At 44.3% G+C, this 16,543-nt stretch overlaps 1 protein-coding gene across 3 annotated transcripts in view; it reads left to right on the top strand.

Moving 5' to 3' along the window:
* The first annotated feature begins 1,314 nt into the window (after nucleotides 1-1,314).
* Nucleotides 1,315-16,543, top strand: part of TMEM273 (transmembrane protein 273) — a 34,961-nt gene continuing 19,732 nt past the window's right edge. For 2 of the 3 annotated variants that reach the window (XM_045437999.1, XM_045438000.1), the window contains exon 1: nucleotides 1,315-1,498. In XM_045437999.1, the coding sequence (XP_045293955.1) occupies nucleotides 1,453-1,498 (46 nt within the window). In that variant the 5' untranslated portion in view covers nucleotides 1,315-1,452. The remainder of the gene's footprint in view (nucleotides 1,499-16,543) is intronic. The other variant, XM_045438001.1, reaches the window with a different exon arrangement.

Below are 16,543 nucleotides of genomic sequence, written 5' to 3'. Positions count from 1 at the left end.
TCTGGCGAACGGCCCGCCCTGCGCGTGTCCATCGTTTACGTGAGACTCAGAAGGACAGAAGTGCTCTGTGAGTTAGCTGTTTTAGGGATTTGGCAGAGGAAGCTTGAGAATGACAAAGAGGTTAACTGCGGTCTGCCCCTTTGGAAGGGGCTCAACAGTTGTCATTAAGGGGCTTTGCATTTTGGAAAGTGAGATTTCTCGCACATTCGAGCTGGAGGCTTGCACAGTCAAGCAGATGTCAAGGAGAAGTATGGAAACACACGGCCCCAAGTCTGCTGGTCGAGCCTGTGTTGACAACCAAGGGTCTTCCCGCGTTGGGTGCTTGCCGTGGGCTCTGTGAACGTGGATGGGGAAAACATCACATCTCAGGCCTCTACCCTCTCGTGGAAACTTAACGGTCCTTTCCAACGTGAGGATAGCCAATAAACCACAGTGATATCACTGCATGGGTGCCTTCACTGCTGGTAGGAACTGCAGATATTTTCATCCATATATTTTTTTTAATTTTTTGATGTTTATTTATTTTTGAGGCAGAGGGAGACAGAGTGCGAGTGGGGGAGGGGCAGAGAGAGAGGGAGACACAGAATCTGAAACAGGCTCCAGGCTCTGAGCTGTCAGCACAGAGCCCGACGCAGGGCTCAAACCCATGAACCGTGAGATCGTGACCTGGGCCGAAGGTGGTCGCTTAACCAACTGAGCCACCCAGGAGCCCCTATTTCCATCCACATTTTAGCTGGTGCAGATAGCTCTAAATATCCTTTACCTTTGTCATGATGTCAGGATGGTGGTAGTTACTGCACCTGAGCTAGACCTTGCTGTTGACTGTGCAGATAAAGAAGCACCTACATTTCCATATCATAAGTGTTTTTTTATAAGTATTTGGATATTGGATAAGGATTTGGATTCAGCATAACTGGTTTCTTTTATGATCCTAGCTACTTTATTTCGGACATCAAAAATGTTATTCTGAGAAGAGAGTCATAGGCCTCCCCAGACTCAGAGGTGTCGTCCCTGACCCAGAGCCGCGGGTGTTTCTGCAGGACCCGGACATCCATGTTGACCAACTTTGCCCACACCCCCCTCCCAGACTTATCGGCCTGGGTCTGTGGGCAAGAATCTGCACCCAGGTGCCCTTCTGTTCCCGTGCTGTGTGTGTGTGGTGGGGGGCAGATCACAGGAGATAGTGTTGTGATAACTAGTACCCCAGCGTGCCTCAGTGAGCCCTCACCGTGGGCTTGCTCCCTTCCACCGACTGACAGGGCAAAGGCAACACGCACTTCCCTCAGCCCTGCCCTTCGACAGAGCTGAGAGGAACTGAGCAGCCTCCCCACTGCCGCCGTGGCGGCAGCTTCCGCCTTGTCTGTCACGCGGAATGTGGCTTCTGTCCCTCACAGCCTTGGGTCAGACAGCCACAGTGCTTGCTCGGAGGGGAGCCAGGAGCAGAAGGCCAGCATGGGCTCCGGGGCCAGCATGCTGAGAGCCCTCCTCCTTCTCCTAGGTGAGTGAGGAATGCAGAGACAGGGTGGACGTGACTCGTCCATGGCAGGGGTGCCTCAATGAGTGGGAAACTGGGGGAGCATTAGCTCACTGGGGCTCAGTCCCTGAAGCACAGATGAGTCCCTTTGAATAGACAGCTTTTTTCAGTTTGAGACACAAGGCAGTGAAAATGATTTTTGTTTGTTTCCTTCCAGCTGCAACTTACAAAGGCTTCTTCTGGGCCAGAGGGGAACAGGAAAGGGTCATGTGGTAGAAAGAGCTTTGGGCTTGGGACTTAGACCAACCTGGCTTTAAATCATGGCTCCATTGGTACCAAACGGCAGCAGGCTTTTTAGACTCTCTCTCAGTTTCTGGACCAGTAAAATGGGGGATAATAATGCCTAGCTTCCAGAATTGTATGAAAATTAAGCTCCATTTAATTAAGTCAAACCGAAATAATTACATAAAATGAGAAAATGTGGGGATGTAGGTGCTTCTTTATAGTCAGTGGTGAATCAGTCTTATTGGGGAGCAGAGTAGGCTCTTAGTCACCCAGAAGTATCCTGGTTTTTTTAAAGTCATCTTTAGTTCTGTGCATCAAAAGCAGGAAGAAGGGAGAAAGGCAGAGACTAACGGAAAAGTAGGGCCAGATACAGAGGGAGAGATAGAAGATCAGAGAAGCAGACAGGGAGGAAAAGAACAAGAGAGATAGGGACCGAGGCATAGAATGATGATTAGACATGAGATATGTGTAGACAGAGACAGGGTTGAAAGAGCCATGTGACTTTGCAAAATTCCCTTTGACGTTAACTGTTATCTCTTAAAAAGGCAACAAAATAGTCCCTCGTCTCTGCAAAGATGCTGTTTCTCAGAACTTGCACTGGGTCAAAACTCAAAGGCAAGCAGCCTGTCTTTGGATCTAATCTTCTGTCGGGGAAGCAACAGCCTGTATCCTGGACATGGGCAGTGTTATTCCCACGTCCCTGAAGCCTGCACCCAGCCTGGGAGTGAACAAAGACTTTGGCTTTCTGGGAGCTAGCCTGTCAGTCGGAGAGCCTCAGCATCTATCAGTTTACACATGGAAATGGGCACATGTAACGAGTGGCAGTGGCAGTGAGGGGATGGCTAGAATCAACAATCAAGAACTCAGAGTGTGTAGGGCAGAAAGTGCAAAGTGTGCTCTGTAAAGCGGCAGAAGGTGGCAGATGTTCTAACCTGTGTCTGCTTTTGACCTTACCTAGATATACAAACCAGTGGGTCCTGGGGGAAGGGGGGGGGGAGGAAGTTAAATTTAAGAAATCCAATGAAAAAAAATGTGCGTATTGTACAAACAGGCAGCTTGCTGAAGAAATCCAAACAAACAATAGACCTTGAAAATGCTGAAGGTCACAAATAGTAAAACAAATAGCCACATTTAACATTTTGAGTGCGCTCCATAGGCTGCATACTCCCCTAAACACTCGAGTTAGCTCATTCCATCCCTACGACAGATTTATGAAAGAGGTCCCACCATGATCTGCACTTTATGGATGGGGTTTTAATTCGTTGGCCGAGACATCACAGCCATATTATTAGTAGAGAAAATAGCGTTTTGGAGTGTCTATCTAGCTCTACACCTGCTGAATGTTAATCCTTTTCTGCTATTTACCGGTCCCGGGATGTGAACGGGCTGTTGATCCTTTCTGCTCAGTTTTCTCATCTGTAAGTTGGGGATAATGATTGTACCAATCTCATAGGGCTATTGAGGGAACTCAAGTCTGTTACCACATTTAAAGCATGCACCTGGTATCTGCCATGGGGTGAGTACTCACTGTTGGATATTTGGAATACTACTTGAACCAATTTTCTCAGAAGGCAATTTGAAAATACGTAGCAAAGTGTAAGCTGTTCACAATCTTTTATCTGGAAATTCCACCTTCAGGTACTTATCCTGTTGAAATAATAGGATGAAACCTCCCCAAAATATTTAATGGGGTGCTTCAGCACTGCTGACCCCAGTGGAAACCAGAAACAAGTGATTTTCAGTTGGAATCTGGCTAAATCAATTATACTTGAAGGTTTCTAATGATATCCAATATGTTTACATAAAAGACATAATTTCCTCGGAACTGACATGGACAGAGGAGAAGTGACAAAGTGACAGTTACAGAGTTATCGTTAGGTAGTTATATTTTGCAACATGTTTGCTTGCCTCTCCAAAAATTGGCTGGAAGTAAATACAGCAAATTGTTAATTGTTTCCTTTTTACTCTTTCTAGGAAATAGGATAAGGAGGCATCTTTTAGTTTCTTTGGATTGAAATTTTTCATAATGATCTTATATATATTCTTAATACCAAATAAATTTCTGTGCAACAAAAAATAGCATGATAGCCTGTTGAAAGTCATAAGGAATAGTGGAGACTTTCCTTTATGAGAAGCTGGTGAAAGAGACCTTGAGGATTACTGAGTGACACCCTGTAACTGAGGGCAGGTGACCAGGCTGGCCACCCCAGGATGTGTGGGAGAGCTGTGTGTGAGGACTTCTGGGGACATGGTAGGCATCTCTGCCTATAGACTCCAAGGCTTGCATGACTCCAAGGTCAAGGCTTGCATGATCCACTATTCCCCCCCCCCCCCCCATTTTTAAAACTGAGATCCATGTAATGAACATATGGACTCAACACCTTGAATTACACATTAAAAACCTCAGCTGGTTGTTTTAGATACATGGATTTGAAGGGAGATACGTAAATCAATGCATCCATCAGAGAAACGGAATGTCACAAATGGAGTTAATGCCCTTTAGGCTTCCCTCCTCTGTCTGGTTTTCCTCTCTCCTCCAGAGGAAACAGCACCTCTGTACCTCCTTCCTGTGCTGCTTTCTAGGTGTTCAACTTGTGACCTGAATGTCACCACAGCATACTCAACCTGCTGCATTAGCTCCCCATTCTGATCACATCCATCTGTTTCAACTGCCCACTGGATTCTGATGCAACACTGTATCATAATTTAGACATACATTCTGGTACTGACAGATTTGGGTTGTTTGTAACTTTTTGCCTCTGTAGCCGATGCTGCAATGGGCCTTTCCATCTTCTAGAACTCTCATTCTTCTGGGAGACAGTCTGGAAGAGGTGTCATTGTCATGGGGATGCGCGATTCTCCCTTTATTGGATATTGCCAGATTGCTCTCCGTCAGTGAGATCTGGACATCTCTGTCCCTCTACAGATTTAGTAAGATTCAGTATTGTCAGACTTTTCATTTTTTTTGCCTATCGGAGTTGTAAAATATTATCTCCAAGTTTTTAGGTTACATGTTCCTGATTACCAGTGAGAATATGTAATATATGTTTACCAGAGAGCCAGGATTCTTTGTTCTGTAAATTTCTTGTTATTTTTCTTTCGTTATTGGTCTTTTACATATTTTTCACAAATACGCTGTCTCAGTATATTGCTTATCTTTTATTTTGGTGGCGCACTTTGCTCTGCGGAAGTCTCTAAATGTGATACAATCACATTTATCATTCTTTGACTTTTGATGTGTTTGGGTTTTCTGTTTTGTCTAAGAATTTGGCCTTTTTTTTTTTTTCTTTGAGGCAGTTGCATTTTTCACAATTTGCTTGGAATTTATTTTGTGTGTGGCCTAAACAAAGGATCCAGTTTTACTTTTTTGGGGGGTATAAAACATCCATTGTCTCAATATCATTTATTTAACAATCTTTCCTTTCTCTCCTGCTTCACCGTGCTTCTTCTAGTTTACACCCATTTAATGAGTGTTTGAACCCATTGAATCAATGGGATTCCTCTTCTGTGCCACGTTTTGCATCTGTCTGTGTTGAGTCATGTCACACTGTTTAATTTACTGTAGCTTATGAATCTTGGTAACTTGTAGGTAAGATCCCTTCTCCTCCTTCTCCTTCATCTGTTTCCCCTCCTTCTCCCCCCACCCCCTCCTTTTTCTCCCTTTCCCTCTCCCTGGCCCTTTCCCCCTCCTTCTTTGGCATTAAACTCAGCTCTTACTATGTCTTCTCCCTTGCATGTAGAATGCTTTTCTGGAAAGCGTCATAACGACCCACTTCCTGAAAGCTGATTCTGAGCACGGTGCCTCGCCCAGCACTTCTATGTAGGTTTCATTTGTTTCTCACAAATAGCCCACAAAGCAGATGCTCTTATCAGCATGCCTATTTCACAGATGAGGAAACTGAGGCGCAGAGTGATAAAGTAGCTTACCAGAGGTCACCACAGCAGGTGAGTGGGACTGCTGGAATTCAAATGCAAATATTTTGATGCCAAAAAGCTGTATTTTTAGCTCTAATACCAAACTGCCTCCCAGCTGAGAATAGAAAGTAGTAGTGTCATCATGGAAAACCGACATGACTTTTAAAACTGTTCTTTCAGTCTTCTATTTCAAGATAGTTTCAAACTTAAAGAAAAGTTGTAAGAATAAATCATACAAAGAACACCTATACGATTTGCTGACTTCTTAATCAAATTACGATTTGCGTTATCTTATGTGCTGTCTATAGAGAGATATGTTTATATAAAACAAATTAATGTATATTATATATGTGTGTGTGTATATATATACACACACACATATATATGTATATACACACACACACACACATATTTAGAGAGAGACAGATCTTTTTTTCAGAGCCATTTGAGAGTAAGTTGTATATATCATATTTTTTTTTAACTTCTAAATACATTAGTATGTATTTCTTTTTTTTTTTTTTTATGTTTTATTTATTTTTGAGAGAGAGACAACGCGAGCAGGGGAGGGACAGAAAGAGAAGGAGACACAGAATCCGAGGCAGGCTCTAGGCTTTGAGCTGTCTGCACAGAGCCCGATGTGGGGCTGGAACCCAGGAACTATGAGATCATGACCCGAGCCAAGGTCGGATGTCCAACGGACTGAGCCACCCAGGCACCCTGTCAGTGTGTATTTCTTAAGAATAGAGACCATCTCTTGCATAACCACAGCATAGTTATCAACGACAGGAAAGTTAACATTGACAAAGTCCTTTCACTGTCTCAGTTAGTATTTCAGTACACCCACCAATGCCCTTTGTAGCTTTCACTGAGCTCAGCAAAGGACCCAGTGGAGGGGAAGGTGTTACATTTGATAACCTTGTTTCTTTAGCCTTCTTTATCTGGAACATCGGCACAACCTTTGTCTTTTATGGTTGATATTTTAGAAGCTTCCATCTCCTTTTTTTTTCATAGAACATTCCTCATTTTTGAGTTTGCCTGATAGTCTAATGATTTCAGTTATCCATTTCGTGCTAGAAAAAGCATAACTGCTCTTGGGTCCTTCTCAGGGTTTTGCATTTGGAAGCATTAAGATACCTATCTGAGAAAGGCTCATGTACATAATAATAAAAGACTTACAACTAGATTTTGGATTATGTTTGTCACAATTCTAAATAAATTATTTGCCACTTAATTACTAACTGATCCATATTGTTAAATTTTGCTAAAATATTGTTCTAAGAATAGCTATTGATAAGATCTGGTGAAATTTCTAAGGCATTTTCTCAGAGGTTTGCACCTTCCTCTTTAAAAGGCTGCCATATAAAATATTCCTATGGTCTCTAATTCCAACCAAAACGTCAGCCATCTGTCTCTGTTTTAATTCTGTTGGAAAGCACCCGCTGAAATCTATGTATTATTATAATCATGATAATAAAAGAAATACAATATCACTTTAATTATGTTCCAGTAGCTAAAACATTCTTCACTGAAAGAGCCAGAGTTATTGAAGAGAGCAGAGGCTTTTTCCCCCCTTAATTTATAATGAAAAGATGGCAGAGGCCTGGGTAAAGAGAATTAAATTCGTTTTTATCTTACAAGTCAAAGTCATCACTTTATTCCTTGGCTCTTAGTCCCTGAGATCTTTGTAAAAATCTTTCCTGACAGCTTTTCCCCTGTTTCAGATTCCTGCCAACACAATGTTTCAGAGTCGAGCAGTGTGTGGATTCCAGGTGGAAAGAATTCTTCACTGCTGGGTTTCTTTTGCTGTGTAACAGTTTACAACAAATGTAACAAAAGAAAACCATACACTAGGGTCACTCAGAAAGGCTGCAGAAGGTGAAGGAAGAAGTCATGACCCCTGAAAGGGGAGGCAAAATGTCTTGATCAAGCAAGAATTCTCTGCATGACTTTTGCCCATTTTCTAACTGGTTTGCTTGGTTTTTCCTTTTCTATTGAATTTTAAGAGTTCTTAATTTGTCTGAACATGAGTCCTTCGTCAAACATGCAACCTGCAAATATTTTCTCCCAGTCTCTAGCTGATCTCTTCATCCTCTCCACAGAGTTCTTCACACAGCAAAAGTACTTAATTTTAAGTAAGTCTAATTTACTGATATTTTTTCTCTTATGGATCATGCTTTTGATATCCCATTTGAGAAGCTTTCACCATGCACACCCTAAGTCTCCAAGACTTTATTTTATGTTTTCTTTTAAAAGTTGTCAACTAAAAAATAGAATAGAATAGAATGAAAATAAAAACAAAAATAAAAGCCTTGATTGGGGCCTCAGAATTGCAATTCAGGAAACACAGGTTTGGGCAGCAATCCAAATAGCGCCCCTCCAAGGGACAGAAGTCAAGGGTGTCTAAAGACAAAGGGAATGCTTATATGTTGTTTACAAAGAATTTCCATTGCTGTCGGCAATAGAAAAGTAATCTTGACTGAATATAATTGGTTACTAAGGCTATCACTGAGCAATCTCTTACCGTATATAGCAGCTGGGTAGGTGTTCAGGCTGAGTCCTTGCAATATTTGCAGCTTGTCCCAATTCAAAAGTTCATGGTTCTACCCGGTGAGGATGTACATAAGGCCCATCTCCTTCATGGCCTCCTGGTTCCCTTTAAAAATCCCTTGACATAAATCACCCCATTTCCACTTCACCTTTCACAAAGTTATAGAGTTTTATATTTTATATTTAAATCTATGGGCCATCCAGAGTTATTTGTGAATTTAGCTCAGGATGCTTAATTGGTGTTGTTATTGCTGCCTGTAGATATTCAATTGCCCCAGAACTATTGGTGGGAAAAACCATCCTTCCTCTGTTGCATTGATTTTGCTCCCTTGTCAGAAATCGGTTGATCATACTTCTATGGACTATTTCTGGGTCGTATTTTCTTTTCCATTGGTATATGCGTCTGTCCCTCTGCCAATACCACAGTCTTGATTTCTGTAGGTATATATGTTTCAAGATGGTACCCTTACTTTTCAAAAAAAAAAGTTTTTTAGCAATTCTATTTCTTTTACCTTTCCATGTAAATTTTAGAATAATCTTATCTATTTCGACAAAAGAATCTTGCCAGGATTTTGATAGGAATTACATTAAATCTATAAATCAATTTGGGGAGATTGGACATTTTTATTATGTTGTGTTTTCCATGAATTTGGTTTGTATTTCCATTTGTTAAGACTCTTTATTTCTCTCATTACTGTTGTGGATTTTTTTTAATGTTTATTTACTTATTTTGAGAGAGAGAGAGAGAGAGAGAGCGAGCTGGGGAGGGGCACGGAAAGAGGGAGAGAAAGAGAAAATCCCAAGCAGGCTCTTTGCTGACATCAAGGAGCCTGACGTGGGGCCCAAACTCACTAACCATGAGATCGTGACTTGAGTTGAAATCAAGAGTTGGACGCGTAGCCTCCTGAGCCACCTAGTCACCCCTGTTGTGGAATTTCTAGTATGTGAGACCTGTACATGCATTATTAGACTTATACCTAAGTATTTTGGGGGGGAGTGATAGTAAGTTGTGTTGTATGTGAATTTGCTCTTTCTATGTGTAATTGTTGATATGTAGACGTGTAATTGGTTCATGTATGTCGATCTCGTATTCTGCCACTTTAATGAAATCTCTTACTAATTCTAGGTGTTAGTTTTTAGATCCCTTGCAATTCTGTATATAGATCAAGATCTGCAAATGGTCTTATTTCTGCCTTTCTGAATGGTATGCTTTTTGTTTCTGTTTCTTGCCTTATTGGACGGCTGGAACTTCCAGTCCTTTATTGAACAGGTGGGGTGATGGCAGATTGTTTGTTCTTGATGTTAGTGGGAAAGCGTCTTGCTTCTCACTATTAAGTAAGATGTTACTTGCAGGGTGTTGTTTTGTTGTTGTTGTTGTTGTTGTTTTTTTATAGTTTCTTAGTTAAGTTGAAGACGTTTCCTTCTCTTCCTAGTCTTCCAAATATTCTTTCATGAGTGGCTGTAGAACTCTATCAAATACATTTCCCACATCGCTTGACATGATCATGTGATTTTATTCTTCAGCTTGTTAATATGGTGGATTACATTGGTGGATTTTGGAATATCCAACTAGCCTTGCATCCCTGAATAGACTCCATTTGGTCACAATGTATAGTTCCTTCATTTTGCTGAATTCTACTTGATAACATTTTGGAAAGGCTGTTTGAATCTATATTCATGAGGGATACTGGTCTGTAGTGTTTTTTTTTTTTCTCCCCCGCACCATTTTTTCTCTGGTTTTAATGTTTAAGTAATGTTGTTTCACAAAATGAATTAGGAAGTGTTCCCTCCTCTTCTATTTTCTGGATGGGATTTGTGTATAAATGATGTATGTGTTTCTTTAAATGTTTGCTAGGATTCTCCCCTGAAACTGTCTGGGCCTGCAGATTTCTTTTTGGGGGGTTGCAGATTATGAATTCAATTTCCTTAATAGTTACAGGGCTGTTCACAGTATCTGTTTCATATTGGGTGAGTTGTGACAGCTTGTACTTTTTGAGGAATTAGTCCATTTTATCTAAGTCACCTAGTTTTTGTGTGTAGAGTTGTTCACAATATTTCCTTACTATCCTTCTGATGTCTACATGGTCTGCAGTGATATCCCTGTTTAACTTCTTTTTTTTTTTCAACGTTTATTTATTTTTGGGACAGAGAGAGACAGAGCATGAACGGGGGAGGGGCAGAGAGAGAGGGAGACACAGAATCGGAAACAGGCTCCAGGCTCTGAGCCATCAGCCCAGAGCCCGACGCGGGGCTCGAACTCACGGACCGCGAGATCGTGACCTGGCTGAAGTCGGACGCTTAACCGACTGCGCCACCCAGGCGCCCCCCTGTTTAACTTCTGATACTGGTAATTAGCGTCATCCCTCCTTTTTCCTTTGTCAGCCTTGCTGGAGGTTTGTCAGTTTGTCAAAGAACTGTTTTTGTTTTTTTTTCCCCATTGATTTTCTCTATTATTTTTCTGTTTTCAATTTCACTGATATATTTTTCTAAAAAAATTTTTAGTGTTTATTTTTGAGAGAGAGAGACAGAGCGTGAGCGGGGAGGAACAGAGAGAGGGGGAGACACAGAATCTGAAGCAGGCTCCAGGCTCTGAGCTATCAGCACAGAGTCTGATGTGGGGCTCGAACTAGTGAACTGTGAGATCATGACCTGAGCCAAAATCAGACATTTAACTGACTGAGCCACCCAGGTGCTCCTCAATCTCATTGATTTCTGCTCTTATCTTTATTATTTACTTCCTTCTGCTTCTTCTAGCTTTATTTTGATGTTCTTCTGGTTTCTTCAACTGGGATATTAGATTATTGTTTGAAGACTTTTCCTCTTTTCTCATGTAAACATTTATGATATAAATTGCCCTCTCAGCACTGATTTAGCTGCAACTTACAAACCCCGATATGTGTGTCTTCATTTTCATTTGATAAATAAATATTTTTTTAATGTTTATTTATTTTTGAGAGTGAGAGAGAGACAGAGCATGAACAGGGGAGGGGCAGACAGAGAGGGAGACACAGAATATGAAGCAGGCTCCAGGTTCTGAGCTGTCAACACAGAGCCCAACGCGGGGCTTGAACTCACAAACCGTGCGATCATGACCTGAGCCGAAGCCGGACGCTCAACCGACTGAGCTACCCAGGCGCCCTGGTAAATAAATATTTTGATTTCCCTTGGGACTTGCTTTTTGACCCATGAATTATTTAAAGTATTGTTGGTTTCCAAGCATTTGGAAAATTTCCTGTTATCTTTCTACTGTCAATTTCTAGTTGAGTTCATTGTGATCACACTTTGTATCATTTAAATTATTCTAATTTAGTTAAGGTTTGATGCAGAATATAGTCTAGATATCTTGGTATATCTTACATAAGGGCTTGAAAGAATGCCTATTCTGCTGGTGTTGGGTCCTATTGTTTGATAGTGTCGTTGAATTCTTTTCATATCATCATTAATTTTTTGTCTAGTTGTTCTACCACTTGTTGAGAGAGGGTTATCGAAGCCTTGATTGATTGATTGATTGATTTTTAATGTTTATTTTTAAGAGAGAGAGCGAGACAGAGTGTGAGCAGGGGAGGGGTAGAGAGAGAGGGAGATACAGAATCCGAAGCAGGCTCCAGGCTCTGAGCTGTCAGCACAGAGCCCGATGCGGGGCTCCGACCCACGAACCCTGACATCATGACCTGAGCCGAAGCTGTATGCTCAACCAACTGAGCCACCCAGGTGCCCCGATCAAAGCCTTTAACTCTAATTGTGCCTCTGTCTATTTTTCCTTTCAGTGTTATAAGTTTTTGTTTCACGTATTTTGTAGCTCTGCTGTTTGATTATAGATATTTAGGATTACTATGTCTATTTGGTGGATCGACTCTTTTATAATTATGTAATGTAATAAAATGTCATGTAATATCTCTGGCCCTAATAATTTCCTTTGCTCTGAAATTTATCTGATATTAATATAACTGATGCCTCTTTTCTTTTTGCTAATGCCTGCATTTCTTCTGCCATTCTTTTACTTTCAACCTATCTATATCATGTTTGGGGTGAGTTTCTTGTAGACAGAATATGGCTCAATCATTTTTTATTTAGACTTTATGTTTTTAACTGGTACACATTTACAATTTACATTGTTATGTCATAGCCTTCAGTCTGCCACTTTATATTTCGATTTCTCCTTGTTCTCTTTGTTTCATTTCTCTTTTCCCTACCTTCCTGTATGTTACTGGAACATCTTTTAGAATTCTATTTGATTTGTCTGTAGTGTTTTTGAACATATTGCTTTTCATAGCCTTTTTAGTGGTTGCTGTAGGTATTACATTATGTATACATAACGTATCACCATCTATTGTTGTCAACATTTTCACAGTTCAAGTGAAAAGAGGCAATTGTGTCTCTGTCCCTTTCTTCAATATTTCCTCTACAGACACTGAGAACTACAATAGACGTGTTATTTTTTAGCCCGAACTGTCACACATAATTTAGAAATCTTAGAGGAGAGTGAAAGTCTGTTTTATTGACTCATATTTTTAGCAGCTGTGGCAGCCACACTGTGACCTCAGGCCACATGCTGTGTCCAGCGGGGCTCCCAAGGTCCTCAGCCACTTTGCCTTCTTCTCTACACCTTTTAGGATTTGCTTATGTTTGTTTTCGTGTAACATCTAGGCTTTAAGCTATACTTAATGAGAGGAATAGGGAAAAGTAAGCCTATTCTAGTTTGCATTCCAGAGATGGGGGCCTGAAATGAGTTTTTAAGAGACCTGGCAGATGGGTGATTTGGAGGAAGCTCTTTGGGGAGGGGTCTGGGATACTTAACATCTCTCAAACATACGGCACTGATCTAGGGAATCCTGAGGGGAGAAACATGCCTCATGGGGTAAGGGCGGTTGGGGTAACCTCAGCACAGTGCCTGCTGGGAATTGCCCGTGGTCCTTGCACCCTGGACGGAAGCTGGCCCGGCTGGCACACAGATCAGCAGACTTTTTCACTCACTTCCAAATTAAACCACTTGTGCTTCTTCCTTAAAGTCACTGTAAGCATCTCTGTCACATCCAGACCCTCATTTATCCTCCAGAATTGCTTGAACTGCTCCTTTTATTAAATTTGATTCCATTAAATAAGGGGCTAATGGTTCTCAGTAAGATGAACTGGCTTTCTCTCTCCTGCTCATCTGAACAAAACGGATGAGCAGCTGGGGAATTTCTGCCTGGAATCTGGCTGTACCCCCTCAGAAACCTAGGCAAACCTTTGGGCGGTGTTGTCAATGAGCTGCTGTCCAGGGGAAGAGGTGAAAGGTGTGGAGCTGGGCTCCTGGGCCACCGTGCTGTCCTGGGACACATGGACACTGGGGCTTTCTCTTTCATTAAGCAAATATTGATTTCTGTCAGGCTCTGCTGCAATACAACGTCAGGCCCCTATCTGAGAACTGACAGTCTATAGGAAGGACAGTCGCGATGTGGTATGTTAAGTGCTGAGATGAAGGAAACACGGAGGAAACCAGAGAAGAAGCCTCTGATCCGAACTGGGGTGTTGGGAGGCCTTCCTGGAGGAGGAGACTTACTGAGTGAGAGTTGATCGTGTACGTGCCTGCCTGGCTAAAATCCTTTAACAGATTCCCCCTGCTGCCAGGACAGGCCCAAGCGTTTACTGTGTCCACAGGCCCTCCTCAGCCCCATCACGTGCATCACCCCGTGCTTTTGCGCCCCAGCCCCCTGGGATATCTGTCAAGTTCCGTTCTTGAAGCCTCCTCATGAGTCACCTGCTCTGTGTGGGATTCGTGCTGCTGCTCCTAGAGCCCTGGAGATGCTCCCTCACAGATCTCCTCACAATCCTAATCGCATATTTGCCTTCCTACGTGCCTGTTTGGGATCTCGTTCCCCGCAGTGCTCTGACTTCTTTGGGGGCAAGGATCCGGTCTCTCCAGGCCACCGCCCAGCACACGCCCCGCACCAGCACTTGTTGGTGAGTTGATTGGTGCATGAAGCGAAACTTCAGCTTTCAGGAGCCAGTCTGCAGGAACCGGGTGCAGGAACGGGGTGCGGGAACCAATCTGGTTGGGACAGGAAGGATGGAGTTCTGAGAAAAGAGGGCAGCCCCTGCTGAGGCAGGAGGGGGAGGGCAGCTTGGCCTGGAGGGGAAAACTGGGTGAGGCTGAGCAGTGAGCACAGGCTAGTGGAGGAGGGCTTGGTGAGCCACGGGGAGGAAGGTGAGGCTTATCTCGCAGGGCATTTGCTGCAGGCTGGAGGAAGAGCCTGCCGGCTGCGGTGCGGCGGGTGGGTCGGCTGTAGGCAACCCTCCTGGGAGAGAGAAGACAGGCTGGATTTGTCTAGGGCCACACCAGCAGGGTCTGCCGGCTTGTAGGCCACATGGCACGCCTCATACCCACTTCCCCATTGGAAGCGGCATGTGACCTGAGGTGTTGGCATCCGTCATGGCTTGTGGCTGGCCCATGACGAGCCTCACAGAAGACAGTGTTGGTGGGAGCTGACCCAGAGAAAGCTCTGGAGATACTCAGAGAACAGAGATCCCCCCCAAAACCCAGATGAGCCCTATTCATTGAGCCACACATGACACATTGAGAAACTGTCCAGCCTGTGTGCTGGTGTGAGTCCCTTTCCTGGAGCCAGGCTGACCCAGACTCAAACCCTAAGGCTCTCCTATTCAGTCATGTGACCCTGAGATGGCCCCTGACCTGCTGGGGCTTCCTGGAGAAATGTGGGCCATGGACCCCAGGAGAGAGGTCCCTGTCCCCACTCTGGCTGTAAAGGGCCCCCATGTCACACATATATCCAGATACAAAGCCTTTTTTTTTTCTTTTTGGTGTTATAAAGTGTTTTCAAAGTTCAGGAACTGGGTCAGCACACATTCATATGGGAGGGGGACTTGTGTGTGCACCAGGCGGCCCAAAGAGGGGGGTGGTGTGTCCAGAGAGGAAACCTAGCCTTGTGGGGGCCTGGAAACTAGACGGCAAGGGAGGGGCTGCTTTTATTTCAGTGACCAACAGGAACTCCTTGGCGGATAACCAGGAAATCTCACTTCCTTCCTCCACTTGGCAAGCTAGTTTGGGAGGCATGCCTCAGCGCTGGCCAGAAGTCCAGGAAGGAAAGCAAGGTGTTGGGGAGGAGGCCGCTGGGAAGGCTGACTGGGCCAGGCCCTGTCATGAGTCCTGCAGGGTCCTGGCATTGCAGGAGGCCCAGGCCAGGCCCCACATCCTTCTGTTCTGCCCAGAAGACCAGCTAGCCTTCAGGCCCTCAGCAGGGAAGCGCTTTCCCCTGGGAAAGGTAACCCATGGGGAGTAGACAGTAGGACCCTCAGGAGCACGTGGGCTGGGCCATGCGTGGCTGGATCTTGAACTCTTAATTACTTAGACTTGTGGCATGCCCTCGGCCCTGCAAATCTTAAGGAGTGTTCTTGAAAAACAAATGCCCCAGCACAGACCCTGGCACACAATAGGGCTCAGAGAACCTCTGTCCTGGTGGATGGAGGCAGGTGGTGTGGTATTGCTAAGCTCCTGTGGCTCCTGTGTTGCTTGGGTGTTGCTGTTTCTGCTGCAGTGTCATGGCCCTTTCCCCGTGGACCAGGCCAGCTGTCGTCCCACACCCCGCCCCCTGGGCACACGCTTCCCTCCGCCGGGTCCCTGAGGACTGCGGAGCGGAGCTTCTCAGAGGCTGAAGAGCACAGTATGAATATTGCATGAATAATAATAACCCCACCACTTAGCGGTTATGCAGCGTTTTCCCCGTCCACAATACTTTACCATCATTAATTAGTTATTCTGCACTGCTTCCAGCCTCCCCGCGCTCTCTGAAAAGGCACTCTTGCAAACAGGCCTTCTCTGGTCTGAAGCCCCAAGGTTGAGTGGGTGGGCGGTCCCCCACCTGGAATCATACAGCCTTCTGGAGGCTTCTGCTCGGCTCTGCCACTTCTGATAACGTTGATGGGGACGACAGTCTCCTTTCTGACCTGAGTTTCTGCCTAGAGCTGCTTTCTGGTACGCTCTGCCCGCCCCCCCCCCATCTCCCACAGCCTCTAGGAAAGTCGAGAACCCCATCTCAAGTGGGTGGCTGAGGGCCTGTGCAGGAAGGTTCCCTCCTGCACCTCGGTTCGTGCCCACACACCTTCAGGGGATCCCTGCAACGCCCTCTGTGTCGTTCGGCAGGCTTCCTGTGGTCAGCCCTGTTGCAGAGGGGCCACCGAGCTGGGAGTCAAGTCACGCCTGGCCCAAGGCCACTGGCTGAGCAGTAGCAGAATGGAAACTCCCGTTTTCTGGTTCCGAGTATCATTCCTTTCCACGCACCATGCATTCAGTCATATGAAGCTTTCATGCTCCCACAGAGACAT

The sequence above is a fragment of the Leopardus geoffroyi genome, chromosome D2, assembly GCF_018350155.1.
Source record: "Leopardus geoffroyi isolate Oge1 chromosome D2, O.geoffroyi_Oge1_pat1.0, whole genome shotgun sequence".
Taxonomy (NCBI): Eukaryota; Metazoa; Chordata; class Mammalia; order Carnivora; family Felidae; genus Leopardus; species Leopardus geoffroyi.
Note: the sequence above shows the minus strand (reverse complement) of the source record. Positions and strands in the feature narration are given on the sequence as shown.